This window comes from Streptopelia decaocto, assembly GCF_964273445.1.
Source record: "Streptopelia decaocto genome assembly, chromosome: 1".
Lineage (NCBI taxonomy): Eukaryota > Metazoa > Chordata > Aves > Columbiformes > Columbidae > Streptopelia > Streptopelia decaocto.
This window is the reverse complement of record NC_138663.1, coordinates 77,672,778-77,688,698: the sequence shown is the minus strand read 5'-3', so window position 1 is coordinate 77,688,698 and position 15,921 is coordinate 77,672,778. Positions and strand designations below refer to the sequence as shown.

The 15,921-nt window shown below is 40.7% G+C and overlaps 1 protein-coding gene across 2 annotated transcripts in view; it reads left to right on the top strand.

Annotated features, from left to right (window-relative positions):
• The window catches only part of SOX5 (SRY-box transcription factor 5), a 611,279-nt gene that overhangs the window by 571,655 nt on the left and 23,703 nt on the right, over positions 1-15,921 (top strand). For both annotated transcript variants that reach the window (XM_082064631.1, XM_082064630.1), the window contains 2 exons: positions 3,272-3,449; positions 8,302-8,474. In XM_082064631.1, coding sequence (XP_081920757.1) covers positions 3,272-3,449; positions 8,302-8,474 — 351 coding nt within the window. The remainder of the gene's footprint in view (positions 1-3,271; positions 3,450-8,301; positions 8,475-15,921) is intronic.

Sequence of the window (15,921 nt, the reverse complement as noted above, 5' to 3'; positions counted from 1 at the left end):
CAAAGTTTTGGTTAATGACAGTCTTCCTATCCTGGGAAGCAAATCACCAGCTTTCCCTAAAATCGTGACTATTCTGACATGGCTGTGATACAGGGGATGTGCATCTTTTTACCAATGCTTTGCTCTTGCTGTGGGTACTTCAGTTAACTAGCCCTCCATCATATGTTTTCGCTTATGCTTTATTCTCTACATTTGTGTGTGTGTGTGTGTTTTGTTTTGTTAGACAAATATGCTACTTTAAAGGAAACATTTCATAACCTTTCATCAGGATCATATTTTACTTTCATCACATCTGTGTTTATATTATTACAAGCCTTTTGGGTCTTAACATCCCCTGGTCTAAGCATTAATCGTTGTGGCTGATATATAAATAAATGTTTGACTTTGTTTAACTCTTTAAAAAATACTAGCTTGACAAGATCCCAGACCTTATGAATAGCATCTTAGAATAGCTGCATGTCAAAAAAAGGCAGGGACCAATCAATACTGAGCTTTCTCTGACAAAAGCTAAATGCAGGGAGTAGTTCTAGATTCTGTGATCCCACTGTAAAAAATTGAATCTCCTGTCTGTTGGAAGACACCATCTACCTGGCATGAATGTGCTACATCTATTTTTTTCCTTTTATTACTCGTTTGCTCTAGCTGTCATGCTGCACTTATACACAGCTTTGATATAACGGAGAGTGAAGCCCGCTCAGCTTCACCTAATTCTTCTTGTGGTTACACAGGTACAAATCAATAACAAAGACAGTACAGTTCTTGATTTAAACTGCAAGAGCAGAGAGTACAAACTCATCCAGGGAATTTTGAATGTATGTCTGCAGATAGGAAGAAGAATAAAATGGCTCACTCAGTATGGAAGAACCTAACAGTTGTTTTCACACTTAGACTCCCATGGAATAAATCAGTATAGTTGCACTGTAGTAAAGGAAATTATTTACATTATTATCCACTCATGATCCAGTGTAGGGTTTCTAAATTCTCTAACTGAATTTTTAGTGTATTTGACTTCCAGTGAGGATTTGAGAATGCTCTTTGAAATAACAGAAGTAAAAATGTTATGAAGAGCCAACAGTGAAGTAGTATCATTTTGTAAATACATATAATAGCTGAAAATTGTTTACTTATCCTTCTTTATGAGAACCATGCTTCTGTGACCTCCGATTAATTTACCATGAGCCTGAGCACACAATGAAAGTGAATGAAGGGGCAATTTGGAATGACATTTATCAGCTCTGGAACTGTCGACTTCTATTATTTCCACAAGGCCTTATACTTCTTGGCTCTAGAGAAGGCTGTGCTGACTTGAATGAAGAAGAACATTCTTACTACCCAGAATAGTAACAGCACAGACAGCTTCATTGCTGGATGTCTACCATGGGAAAAAACACCGCTCCCTTTTCTAACTTGCATTAAATGAGCCCAAACCCACTGTTCTAGAGTGGACTTGCACACGACCTTGCCTTCACATCAGGCTGAAAAAAGGGAACCAAAGAACTGAGGAAGGGGAGAAGGAGTGAGAGAAGGGAAGGAAATAATCTTGATAGGGAGATGGTAGCCGAGGGATTGAGTTAAAAGGATGGGACCGAAGAAAGCCTTTCAGCATGAGGATGCAGGTTGGAATCCCAGCTGACTTGGCAGTGAATGGGACCGATTCCCATCAGGGGTGGGTTGCTGGTCGTGTGAACTGCAGTGCTGCTCGCAGTCAGATCTGCAGCAGCCAGAGAGCACCTTACAGCTTTTCCTACCATATCTGAAACTAATCAGCTCCTTTTGTTGAGACAACAGAGGTCAAGAATTGAATATACATGGAAACTAACCCCTCTAGGATGGGCAGGTGTGCATTGCTTCTGATACTGTCTTCCAAATAGGTGGCTTTACTCTTCAGGGGTCCTGCTCTGGCACAGGGTTGCTGTGCTTGGTGGGTTCATTGGCTCATTTGTACTTACACTTTCCTGCAACTACCTCAGTACTGATTTTGCAACATTATGGTTGCACTGTTGCGGGATTTTGGTTTTTGTTTTAAATTGAAAGCAGTAGGAGAGCAGAGCAAGTCCCCTTCCATTTGATTAGTAGGTTAATCTATTTTATTCTAACATAGATGGATTTGTATTTCTGTAAAGTAATGAATACTTTCTTAAAATGTCAAATGCTGTTTGAACTGGGTGACATTTTTAACCTCGAGGCTTAAGTCTCTTAGAAGATCAGCAGAATTCTGCCTTGTGTGTGCCTAAGTCACTTCTGAGAATACAGAATGTAGGCTCCTAAGTAAATTTTATGAATTTTTTTTTCCACCTTTATTTTATGCACAAGTTGCATCTAGAATGGTTTAAATACCACTTTAAGGGTGACAGCTTTGTCCACAATGTCCCTGATACGTTTGTCTGCTAAGCTTTAATATATTTTTAACTACGACTACTACAGAAGTGTGGAAATAATCAAATAGAACTAAAGTGTTTCGCTCAGAGCTTGCTTCTTTAAGGTAATGAAAAAGTTGTATGAAGGTGCTTTGCAGAATTGTCCTGTGTTTGGAGATGTACATCTACATCATGCTTCCACAAGCTACAGGCAATGATAAAATTCCTTCTTTTCTGCAGCACACGACCCTCTGTGGAAAAGAATAAGTGTTATATTATAGTAGTTACAAATACCTTACTGGTAGCAGTAAAACACTCAAACATTATGACTCTAATGCCAGACAGCTTTGCATCGCTGTAAGTCAGGAATAATTCTGTAACAGAAGATGGTAAAATCTAGGGGCATATGCAGAATTATACAGGTTATTGTTTCAAATTTTGTGGAAAGAAAGGGACAGTTCTTCCAGCTCTCTTGATGTGGTAGAAATATTTATTTCCTATGATATTTTTGTGTTTGCAGTTCTAAGCATGGGAAGTTCAGAGGAAAGCACAAGTTTAAAACAAGCAAACAAACAAAAGTTTAAAATAACAATAAAATATAACTGTGAAACTCTTCATTTTTATCACAGAAGGATACATTTTGTTGATGTGAATATTTTCTTCAGAGACAATTCTTACATACAAAGTGTGAATGGAGGATGTTCTCTGATCATGTCATGCTAATTTTCCAGTTTATCAGTCATGTCGGTTCCAAACTGGAATGACAAGGTGGTTTCACATTTGATCTTAATATATGTCGTACAGCCTTTCCAGATTAGAAGTTCATCTGAGCTGAACACAACTGTCTTTGCTTGGATGATGTTGTGCCAGCAGTGGTTTTTCAATAACATTATTTTCTCTACTCCTTGTTGTAGGATGAAGTAGCCCAGCCTCTGAACCTTTCAGCCAAACCCAAGACATCTGATGGCAAGTCTCCCACATCACCCACCTCTCCTCATATGCCAACTCTGAGAATAAATAGCGGGGCCGGTTCACTAAAATCCTCTGTTCCAGCAACATTACCTAGTCCTTCGACCAGAGCTAACACAATAGGTAAGCTCAGTTTCATTTTCCCCTCCTCATAACGATTAATAGGTGTTACTGGAAAGTGGGCATTTATCAGCCAGTTGTCAGTCAGTGGTGTATGAGCATCATGGGTTGACGATAACACAACATTTGTTGATATCAGTGAAGAAACTCACGATTTCAGGAAGAGTACCTTAACTTTTACAGACTTGGAATACAAAAGCCTGTGTTATTTCAGATACTGCTTTATCAATAACAGGTAGTAAATGCTGTTTGTTTAATGGCCTACATTAAAGACAGCAACCTGTCTAATGGTGGGGCATTAAGGAAACATGATATTCTCCTATGTCATTGAAAAGTGATGAATAAACTTAAAAAAAATCCCTTTAAGGTAAAAGTCTACATATGCAAATACATCTTTGCAAAATTACAGGTTTAAACCTTAGTCTGCTAAAAAGCTGCATGGAGCATTATTTTACCTTGGTCTAATAAGCAACACAATCACCAGGTTCATTCAGATAAAAAAAGAATTAAATCTTGTAACTTGCAAAAAGTCTTGACTTGTTTTTAACATTTAAGATTATGCTTTTAACATTATTCCAGAAAACAGTGTTAATTTTTCCTTCTGTCAAAATTACCTCCTTGCCTAAATACTATCTAAGTAATAAGTCCTAGTGGTGATTTTACAAGTCTGATGTGTTAAAGGGACTGTTCTTTGTGTAAGTAAAATGTGTACACACCCCATTCTTCATCCTTCTAACTGAAACATTTTAATCCATGAAGTGGTTGACTATAACCTGAATGAAAATTAAAATTTCAGGATGTAAATGAAACTCTGTTTAGGGAATTAAGTGAGGTAGATTGTTGTACCTTTGCTACCATGTGTCTTGGTGCTACTAAAACATCTTCTGCTGGCTACTTTCAGAGATGGCACAAAGAAAAGAAACAATAGGTCAAACCTACCAGAAACTGTTGTTGTGATATCTCAGTGCTATGTCAATTAGTTGTGTCTCTATGGGTCTCTCCCAAGCACTCTGTAGTCCATATTCTATCTACACAGACACCAGAAAGACCCATAGTGATGTACAAGGATCAAAACTCACGGTATTACTCTCCCACTGTGCATGCACAATTATTGCTAATGTTTATTAGAATTACATATATGAGAGAATAAGCTCCTACATACTGTAGAAAAGAAAATAATTTTATTTGGTATGATATGCTACAATTGCATAAATATTGTGTAAATATCACCTTGTTAATTGTTAATTCATGTATTATTATTGCCCTATACTGTTTAACTTTGATAGGTAATAATGTATTTCATATTAATTTGCTTGGCTCTACTGCTCTCCAAGTACAAAACACCAAGTTTCAATTTTTTCACATTCAGTTTTTTGTCCTCAATAGACTGAGCATCACATTTAGATGTGGAGTTAAGCATCTGACCTGCATCTCAATGGCAGGACATCTCTTGTTCTCTCCTCTCCAATCTTCTTTCCCTACACACCTGATATTTTTCATAGGTTTGAGACCCCTGCAATTTACTTCTTTTAACAAAATGCAGATTTGGAAATGCTGTACCTGTAATGAGTGATAATGTAATTGGATAAAAGCTGTGAGGATGAATGGAGCTTTAAAGGTCACTCTTGTAAGAAGAATTAATGTGTTATACCATTAATAAACCATGGAAAACTGTGGAGCAAAAGATAACATACTTAAGTTATTGTTAATGACATAGAGTTCACTGCTGTACATCTCTCAGCTACAAATATAGAAAGTGACTTTTTGAGGTTGCTGAGCAGTATCACTGTGCATACTGTATATTTAAGATAAGCAGCCTTTAACTGTGGTGCAGGAGCTGGACAGACAGTCTGCTTCTAACAAAGGTCTGTCCTTTAGTGAAGGACTAGAAGAACGAAGTCTTGTGAACACTTAGAGAGTCTTTTCCTGCCAACTGCTATGTCACATCCAACCAAAATTGCAGCAAGTAAAACTCATTACCATGTTGAAACCATTTGGTTGTCTTATAAACGTGAGCATGCAGTTTCAAGTCACTGTCCAGTAGGAGCTATGCCACAAAAAATGTTGATAAAATTTTTAGTCAAGTGACTACAGTCCCTAAAAATAGGGAGATGAATATCCTGATAGATGAATCCCTCTACAAAAAATCACTGGGAAGCATGCAGTCATTTGCCAGGCAGTTCCTTCCACCACTTGGATGACTGGAGCTTTCAATGCAAGACACAAGTTGTCTGTCCTAGGTGTGCATGGCCCACCTTGCTGGGATGCAGCTGAGCTGCCTCTTTGCACTGCCACTAACTTCAAATTCAAACCACTGTCTGAAAGCTGTTCTTCGGGCTGCTTGGTTCCTGTGGCAGGGAGAAATGCTCATGCATTGTTCAGGTGTCTCTGAAGGGTGCAAACTTACAGCCTCCTATGATAAAGAGTGTAGCTGCATTCAGCCATGTAGTCCTTTTCTAAAGCTATCCTTAAAGTGTATGAATTATGCTACAGACTGAGCAGTCACAAATGTCGTGGCTTCATGTATGACTTTAAATCCAAGCCTTTCTTTATGGGAACAGGCATATGTCCGTGTACTAAAAACAGAAGCAACTTCTCTCCGCCCTTTGCCATTATCTTCAACATCTCTTGCTAGTTTGGCAATCCTTGTAACTAAGTGCATTTTATGTAATGCAGTTCCCCTCTCTGTCAATAATTCACCACCTACCCTAAACAACAATAATTTACATTCAACTCGCTTCTATATTAATCATTTCCCTGCACACCAGCATCTTGGCAGCTACTGAAAAACATAAGGAGTGCTTGCTTTTATTCACTGTCATGTGCCAAACTGTCTCAAAGATAGCAGTATTCAGGAAAAGCCAAATAGTCTGGTGAAGGGCACGAATTCCAGTTCCTAGGCACATTCAGCTGTATTACAGATTGAAAGTATAATACCTAGCCTAATCAAGAGCACAACCAGCAGTAATACTACTGTTTGTTTGTTTGTTTGCTCCCTTTTTAATTTATTCCGACTACATGCAAGCTTGATCAGGAACAGATGCAAAGTGGGAAAGAAACCAAACAAGTTGATAAAATGGAGGTAAAAAAAAAAAGTCAGCTGCTAGCACTGTGCTGGTGCAGGTTATATCCTTCCTTATGCCGGGAAAGCTGGAATTACTGCAGTTCCATTGGCTGGGAATTACTGAACTGGGTCATTTGATAAAAGCAATGTGGATCAAGTTATTTCATATAAAACTCTCAGGGTACCTGGGTATTTAGCCAAAAGCTAACTGTTAGTACAATTAAAAAGAGTCGAACCGCACAGAAACTTTTCCTTCTAGTGTTTGCACAGCAAGGAAGTCGGGAACAGCAGTCCTGTTCTGTCTGCAGTCTGAAAAAACAACAGTAAAAACCCAAACCAAACTAAAATCCTGACAGCAGCACAGCGCTGAACTAATCTGACATCAGCTTCTTCCCCTGAAATGTTTTAAGCAGCAAGACAATGTCCTACGTTTTTTGGCAATCAGCAGATCAGATAGAAGAGTCTAGCAATACAACAAGGATGTGTAATCTGACATGATTAGACAAGGCTCTTTAGGAACAGAACATTCATAATTGAGACAAAGAAAGAGTATTAATAACACTTTCCTAACACGGCAGTTAGCCATTTTATATTTCCTTTCTTTAATCTTAGTGTTTTTCAACAAATCATGGGATTTAATAGCGTGTTTTGGCAGATTAGAGGATTTATGGCCCAGATGTTTTTTGTTCTAAAAATGGATTAGGGTGTAAAGTTTGCTGGAATCCATGGAACATGTTGAGGCAAGCCGGTCATTTTGTGTGTGATTAGTGCCTGCCTTCTGTCTCGCAGTCCCTCCATCTGTCACAATTCACCAATGGATCTGGTTAGATTTAGCCTCATGTCACAAACAGAAGTCCCTTTTCTGGGCAATTTCATATTACAGATTCATTTTATGCCGTTTTTATGCCCTAGTTAAAAGACAGAAAGAAGTGTGTGCGTGTGCGCACGTGTGGGGATGCGGAGAGGGGGAGGGAGATTGATAGATATTGCCCTCTTCTTTAATGTTTGAAAAATAGACTGTGGCTTGGAGTCTCCCATCAGTATTCTATCCTACAAATCACATGCAGATCATAATAAGTATAATCTACGGCACGCTAAAGGAAAAAAATGACAAAGTGTCACATTTAAAATTAAATAGTATTAGCTGTGCCGGTGACGCTTGTAACATTTTAAAAGGAAATAATTCAGTGACTACTAAGGCTAAGCCCTAGGCTGTGAATTTGCAGCAAAACAGTGGACATTTGACCTACTATTAGCAACATGAATAGGACTGGGAATGTAGGTCCATGTAGCTGTGCTTTCTTATACATTTCTGAATGACAGGTGGTGGTGGGGAGCATTCAGTGGATGAGGTTTCTCTTCCCAGCCGTTATGCATTTCATATCTATAGCAAACCACCGCCACCTGTGGTTTATTTTAATGTATTCACAAGTTTTAAGAACGGGAAGAATGAAACGGTCTATTTTTAAGAGTTTGGGATTGCTAGCATGATCAAAGCTTCCCCTAACTCTTATCCAGTTACATCCGGCTGCATGCAAACCACAGGGCTCGCCTCTGCAGCATCAGGGAAATATTGAAACTAATGGGATCAAATATCAGGACGGTGATTTTGGCACTGAGGTTTCTCACACTTTCTATCCAGGTGGCTCGTTCGTAACAGTAACAGAATTACAAAGCACGGGCGGGTTTCGGGGCATTACCTTTTAACTCGCTCTCATTAATAATGATAAACTATTGGTGCATTTCATTAATGAAAGCTAAAGTGTTTTCTTGTAACTTTCTTTTTTTAAGATATCCTTTCTTCTATCACGTCGTCAGGTTATTTAAATGACCATGATGCTGTTACCAAGGCAATCCAGGAAGCCCGGCAGATGAAGGAGCAACTTCGGAGGGAACAACAGGTGCTGGATGGGAAGGTGGCTGTTGTGAATAGCCTGGGTCTCAATAACTGCAGGACAGAAAAGGTGAGTTTCCAAGACTCCCTTTCCAAAGGGTCAGAGATTGCATTTGGCTCTCCTTACAGATACATAGGTTCTGCCTCCCTTTTTTCCTTCCTTTTTTTCCTCTCCATTTTTAAAGAGAGTTGTTGCCCCTTTCAAAAAAAAAAAAAAAAAAAGGCAAAAAATGAAAACCACAACCAAAAGCTGACATGAGAGAGAGACCTGGAGACCCTTGAGGGAGAGTGGGGAGAAGGCAGAGATAGTTAAAGCCCTCACGAGAACTTTGGAGGCCACTAATTCTCTGTTCCAGCCTGTCAACATGTATTATGAGAAGGTGATCTTCGAAATCTCTGGGTCTAAGTGGAAATCTTGCTTTATGGAAATGCTTACATGTGTTTGTGAGATGAGCTGGATTTGAAAATATTCAAGCTTCTTTAGGAACATAAGCTTTGCTGATACTCAGGCTCAGCTTCTGGGTATTTAGCCTTGCGAGGTTGTCATATATTATATTTTGTGATCATTGCAATGTAGCACTGTCATGTCACGTTAGATGACTTAACAAAATTGAAAAAATGGAGAATTGACAACACAAACTGCACCAAATATTTGCAGTGGAACTTCAAAGCAGCAGAACGTAGAGGCCTTTACCACCTTCTGCTTTTGAACTGGCCTCTGAAGTTGTGCTGTAACAGAATATCGACAAAGTGAATATTCTTTAGTAAAATTTGTCTGTACTGTAACTGTTGCGTATGTCAAAGAGATTGTGATTTGCTGCTTTTCTCTGGAAATACCCCATGTCTTTCCATGCACTGCCCTGGCTCATGGAGGATAAATAGACCTGCCAGTGCTTGCTGCCACATATATAGCGAGCTGTCCTTACAATGCTGCCGCCTGAGATATACATCCAAACTCTTGTGTGTGTGTCTCAGTATCATATGCTTAGCAAGACATTTTCATCTGTTTCTCTCTTCCCTTGCAATATTTGCTGTGATGATACAGACAGCCTTCATCTACAGCACCACAGCAATGACTGTGATTGCATGTGGTGCAAGCTGAATTTCATTGAAACCACTTCTGGTGGCTTTTCACTCTTAGGGCCTGTGTGAATCACTGAGATAGGCAGATAAGTAGAATGAATAAAAATGATCAGCTATTTAGCAGAAATTCGAAAGTCAGTCATCCTAGGAAGCTTGTGAGTCAAACAATATTGTCCAGAATGAGCAGATTGCTAATTTGGATAGCTTTCCATTTTCCCTGTTTTTAGATAGTTTGATCAATAAGCTGTGAGAAGCCAGCAGTCTGAGTAATGAATGTTAAATGTACATGTGAGTCTCTCACTACTGTACTTTTTTTCATCAGCCTATCCTGGGTGTAAGTGATGTAGAAATGACTCCAATTTCATGCACTTTCTTGAGAGGAAGGGGAAAGAAAAAAGAGGTCAGTGTAATAGGTATCTGGCAGTACATACAATCTCTCTTAGAAGAATAAGAGCGCTGGTATGGGGAGAGAGAAAGAAAGAGAGGGATGGAGCATGTTTACGGCATTTCACATGGAAGAGTACCAGAAGGGAAAAGGGAAAAGCAGAGTGTCAGATATAAGAAGGAGTGATCACAAGCACAAAGGAATTTATATTCAAATATTTAAGCATTCTTGAAAGGATGCTTGGAGCAGAAATTTCTTTTCTCTGCTCCCCATGTAGAAATGACTTTAACACTCAGCCAGATGCTAATGCAAAGTGACTCAAGCTATTCCTCGCAAGCATAGCTAAATTGCCGTTATTTGTTAAGCGCATTGAATTCAGCTGTGGATACAGCAGTTGGTTGCATTCAGAAAGCATCTGTACCCTTTTTTTTTTTCCTTTTTCTTTTTTTTTTAAATCCTCCAAAGCAGAGACAACTCTACCTATCTCCCCCCCTCTCCTCCCTTGTGCTGGCTGGGAATTGTCAAGTGACAACCGACCAAATCCTTTTGGACAGGAAGCCTTCATCCTGAGTTCTATATACTTGCAAAGCAGGCCTTGTGGTTGGATCAGGAAGCCCATTAAAAGCACTTTGATGGTATGGAAATTCATCTTCATGAAGCACCCAGGCCCCTAAGCAGCATGCTGTTTAGCTGTGGTTACAGATCAGTCATTCACATCGGAGGGCAGTAATTGTGCTGACGGCTTGTTCGGCAGTGGAAGTACATAAAATAATCCCAGGCCCTCCACCATGGCATTGCGAGTTAATCTTCTTTAATACAGATCAGCTGTTGTTCTAACACATGACTTTCTGCTGGCTCTAGTGACTCTGCACAGCCTTTTGATTAAGTAACAGGAGTGGAACCATCTGCATTCACTTTATTCTGTTACTTTCCTATTGTTGGGATTCTCCTTACCCCTTCTGTTTTCACTTCTCACCCTCAGTTGAAGTTTATTTTCCTCTCTATTTCATGCCTCCTGGTGGACTTGTGGAGGGCAGAGAGGAGTTCTTTTACAAGGTAGCAGGAAGAAAAAACGGTTAGCTCAGTCGAAAAATTTTCTAAGGCAGCTATAGAGTTTAGGGGTTTTGATACAATAAATGCCAAAACTTTATTGGGATACTTTTATTTTATTTTATTTTATTTTATTTTATTTTATTTTATTTTATTTTATTTTATTTTATTTTATTTTATTTTATTTATTTTTAAAGTGGAGACAGGGAAGTACAGAACCAAGTTTGAGCTCTGCTAGACCATAATGGCATTTGAGTTGCTTGGGTAACCACTTGAGCCACTAAGTGCTAGTTAAGCAGTTGCACTTTTTGACCTGGGAGAGTGTCCTGAACTGTCTCTTGCATTTGACCCAACAGAGGAACAGAGGCTGTGAAGTTTAGGTACTTGTCCTCCTTTCCAATATACGCTCTATGCTATCCATTGACTAGCCAGCTGTGATATTGTTGCAAAGGGAGTAATTTACGGTTCTGCTTGCTGCAGAGCAATGTTTAGATTTCTTAAAGAGAAGTGCAACTTAAGAGTTCGGTGGTGGGTTCACTCTCTTATTTACTACATGGGGGAAATATGCCAAGCCGAAAGCTGCTTAGCGTCTCTCCAGGTGCCTGTACCCATTCACGAAGCAAACTTTCACGTGTCTTCCCTCCATGATAACTGTTTGCCCCAGAGTCTGTGTCTTAGAGGTGCAAAGGCAAACTTTCAGGGGAGACCTGTGCCCGTCACAATGAAAACTGTCACGATTCCTCTTTCCCTGATAACCATTTGCTCTGGATTCTGTATTTTAGAACACCAGAGGCAAAATTTCAGATGAGGCCTGATAACCATATGCAGATCAGACTTTCAGGAGACACAATGCTCAGGAAATAAAAAAATTAATGGAGTAGAATAGCAGAAGGGCTGGGTACCTGCACAGAGGTCCACCCATAGAAAGTGCTCATAGAAGCATAGAAAACTACAAACTTTTATATCTTTACAGACCATTCAAACCAAGATCCAGTCCAATAGCAAAATTTCACCACCAGGTCCTTTGCTCCCCATTGGACCCTTTTTCTCTGAGTTCACGTGGGCCTTTGTTTTGTTTAGTTGTAGACATTGGTTTTGGTCCATATCCTTGAAGGTGCCGTTTTGTCAGCAAGTGCAAAATAGGCCCTGCTTTGCAGGTGTCTGTGATGTCTCTGCGTTAGCCTTGGATTGTTTTTTTCCCAGTCAGTTCCATTTTTCCCATCAAAATGCAAGCTAGACTTTATCTTGCAGACGTTTAGTGTAGTCTGCAGTTGCTTTTGGTAAATACAAGCTTAAAATTTTAGCAAATCTAGTCTACCAAGTAACATGAATCCAGGAGGACATTAAAAATCATACAACCTTATATCTCTAAATAATCTATTGCATTTGGTGTGCATATTCTTAAGCTAAGTGATTCATATTGAACTTGAATTGGGTTCATCCACTGACCTCTGAGTAGTAAAGCCATTGCCATACAGCTCACATATTTAGCAGGGAGAGCTCAAAGCGGGTTCGGCTCATCCAGGCTGTCGTATTTATAGAATGAAGTGGTTGACTCGTAGTCAAACTGCATACAGTAGGAAAAGTCTATACGAGACTTCCTGCACCCACAAGCCACCGGTGTTCAGTGTGCCATTCTACATCCCTGTGGCTCTCCTGGTAGGGGTTCTTGGCCTGGCTGTGGCTCAGGCCTTTCCCTCCTCTGGAGCCTGGACCAAACTGATGCTGGTTTGGCTGGGCGGGGGTCAAGTGTATCCGCCACAGAAATCCATACAAACCCCAGCTTCTCTAAAGCTTGTGACTGTTTGATCTAGAACTTTAAAGTTTTCTCTGTTGTTAAGAACAGGAGTTGAGAGGAAGGCGAGTGTTGCCATTTTGAATTGTATTTTATTCCATTTTTCCCTGTTTTCAGGGGAAAGAAGAAGAAATAGTTGGGAAGGTGTGCAGTGAGAAATAGAGTGCTGCAGTGTTACCACTGGGGGTTTCCCTTCAGAAGCTCAAGGTCCCTCTGGGGGAATTAGAGGCAGCCCCCAAACTTTTGGGATGTTACTTTTGTTCCCTGGTTGCTTCCTGACAGGGAGATTCTGAGGTGGGGGATGGAATTAAAAGAAAGGTAGCCTAATGTGTGGCTAGCTATATGTGTGGCATAGTCCTACTTAGAAATGTACATTGTGTCTATGTACAGAAGAAAGGTGACTATCCTTTCTGTAAAGCAGGGGTGTCAAACTGATTTTCACCGGGGGCCACATCAGCCTCGCGGTTACCTGCAAAGGGCCAAAGGTAATTTTAGGACTGTAAAAATTTAACTACTCCTACATTTATACTGTCCTGGAATTACATTTGGTCCTTTGAAGGCAACCACGAGGCTGATGTGGACCCCTATGAAAATTAGTTTGACACCCCTGCTGTAGAGTGATCTCAGTCTTTGTAGGTAACAAACACCCATCTAAGGCTATCCCAAATTTTCCTCGCTTCCTTGCTGCAGTGGCTGATGTAGTTATGGAGACCTATGCCTCTCTGAGACCTGTGGAGTTTTTTGTTGCATGAACTGCCACTGCAGTCTCCTGGTGATAGCAGGTTCCACACAGTTTGGAACACGCGTGTGGGACTCTTGGTAGGGATTTATCTGCCAGGGGCAGACGGGCAGGCTCAGGGCTGGAAATCACCTTTGTGAGTCTCTGTTAAAGCTCTTGGGGCTTTTCTCCACACACGTACATGACCCGTTGCGTGGCTTCTGTTCCCAGATGGGTTGATCCCTGTGGGCAGCCAGCCCTGGCAGCTGTAAGGCAGGAATTTTGTGGAACTGGAGAGATGCTGTATAAAGGAGTCATAAATGAGAAAAGATATTTAAAAATGGCTAGGATGATTTGGGTGAGCCACTTTATGGGCATCCAACTTGGACCATCTTGAGGGATTTGATTTTCAGAGGATTACGGTAAAAACTATGAACATCACGATGAACATGGATTTTTACTAAAACCAATTTTAATTGCAAATGCAATAAAACATATTTTTACATTACTTTTCTTGGAAACATTTCCATGTATAAATTAGAAGTGTGTGTATATGTTTTTCTGGTTTCTTGGAAACACAGGAGCAGTTTTATTTGTAATTGTCATCCACAGTTAATTATAGCTTGATATGTACTATACATAAACAATGTTACCTTGTATACATGTAGCCGAGAGTGCGGATTGTCATCTAGCACAAACACCACAACGGGCCACTTCAGCAAGTGAACTCTGGTCTGTTTGTTAGGCCCCAAAACTCCCTAGATCTCCGTACAAAGGAGATGTATGCAACACCAAGAGCCAGCACGTGTGTGCGGGCGTACGAGCCTGCAGTGCGCTCCTTCAGCGATACACGCACCCAGCTACCCACTCGTTTTCAGACTGTAGTCAGACTCAGAAACATTTGTGTGTGTAGCCTGGTACCTGTGAAAAAATGAAGGGGGTGGAGGGGGAAGGAAGTGGCACACAAGCAGGTATTTGAGCATGTGTCTGTGTGCACGGGTACAAACACAGGTACTGGTTTCGGAATGCTGGCGGCCGCTGGGGAGGATGCGGGTGGCTGGGAGAGGTGTGTGGGTGCGCGCAGCCACACGAGCGTTCTGGACACGAGCGGACGTGGTCACACTCACAGCACGTCCTGAGTGCATCCGAATACAAATACCTCCTGTGCTGAAGTGTTTCTTAACCTGTGATACGAGTTCTCCCTGTTATTGCTTAGAGTGTATCCTTTTAAAAGGCTCTGACATGTACTGTCTGCTGGGCTGTCACTAAAGAGCTATTTGTAACAATATTTATTCCAGCATTGTAAGCAGGACCCTATTTATTACTCATGCTTATGGAACACCAGGTTCAGGATGTCTTTCCTCCCATTTCCACCCACCCCTCCTTCCACCATCCTTCCCACTCCCACCCCCACCCCCACCTCTCCCTCTTCCCCTTAAGAGAGTGCCAAACATGAAATGACAGTGACCAATGTTGACTTAATGTGGATGTTTAATAATGAAAAAAGTGTGTCAGTTCCAGCGTTAGTTACAAATGGCAGTAAGTATATCGGGTGGCAGCCCTGTAATAATTTTACATCCATCATTCCTTCCTGATGCCTCGCTGGCTGCCTGATGGATGGGGATGGCGGAGTTAACTCTTGCGAAACTGCTGTGATCTGCTGAGCTGAAATGAATTCTGCCCCTACTCTCCCCTCGGGGAGGAGGGGGATATTAAGAATCTCAAACCCGCAGATCCTGCTGTCTTTGAGAAATAAAACAGTGGAACTCACTTTACTAAAGGCATAGGGAGGAGCTGGGATTTAAATTTGTCTTGCAGTAGAGAATTTTACTTCAACAACATTTTTTTTCCTTCCCCTAGTGGTTAAATTTTAACCAGAAAGTCAAGAAAAAACTGGAAGAGTGAAGGGCAGGGAGAAGAGAAGGATTGGTAAAATAGACTCTGACCCCATGCTTGCTGCAGACACTGATTGTCCGTGGGTCAGACTAGAGCAGTAAGTTGTAATGATTGAAACTGGGAAGAACAGGACCTGGCAGAAGCCAGGCTTCCCCGACAGGAAAAACCCACTGGAAATACGTCCATTGGTGCAGTACTAACATCATAAACCAAATCACTTTATGTGAGTTGAAACCTGCCCATTTTCATAATCTCTGTAGTATTTTACTGGAAAAATACTTTAGCTTTCCCAGTGACTAGCAGAGGCTGTATTACCCGCAGACATTACATACACACACACTTATCCCTGCAAGTTCAGCAGACCACTAAAATATATGTCCTGTAATTTGTAGCCTAGTCTATTCCTCACTGACCTGTAAAACACCAGGAAAGGTGATCAGTGTAATATTTTTGTTCTCTTTTTGCAGTGTGAGCAGAGATCCTTCTGTTTGGAATAATTATTATACAATGTGGGGACCAGGGAGTATCTTGCAGACAATGGACAATTACAGTCCCACAACACGAAAGTTAACATAATATGCTAACAACTG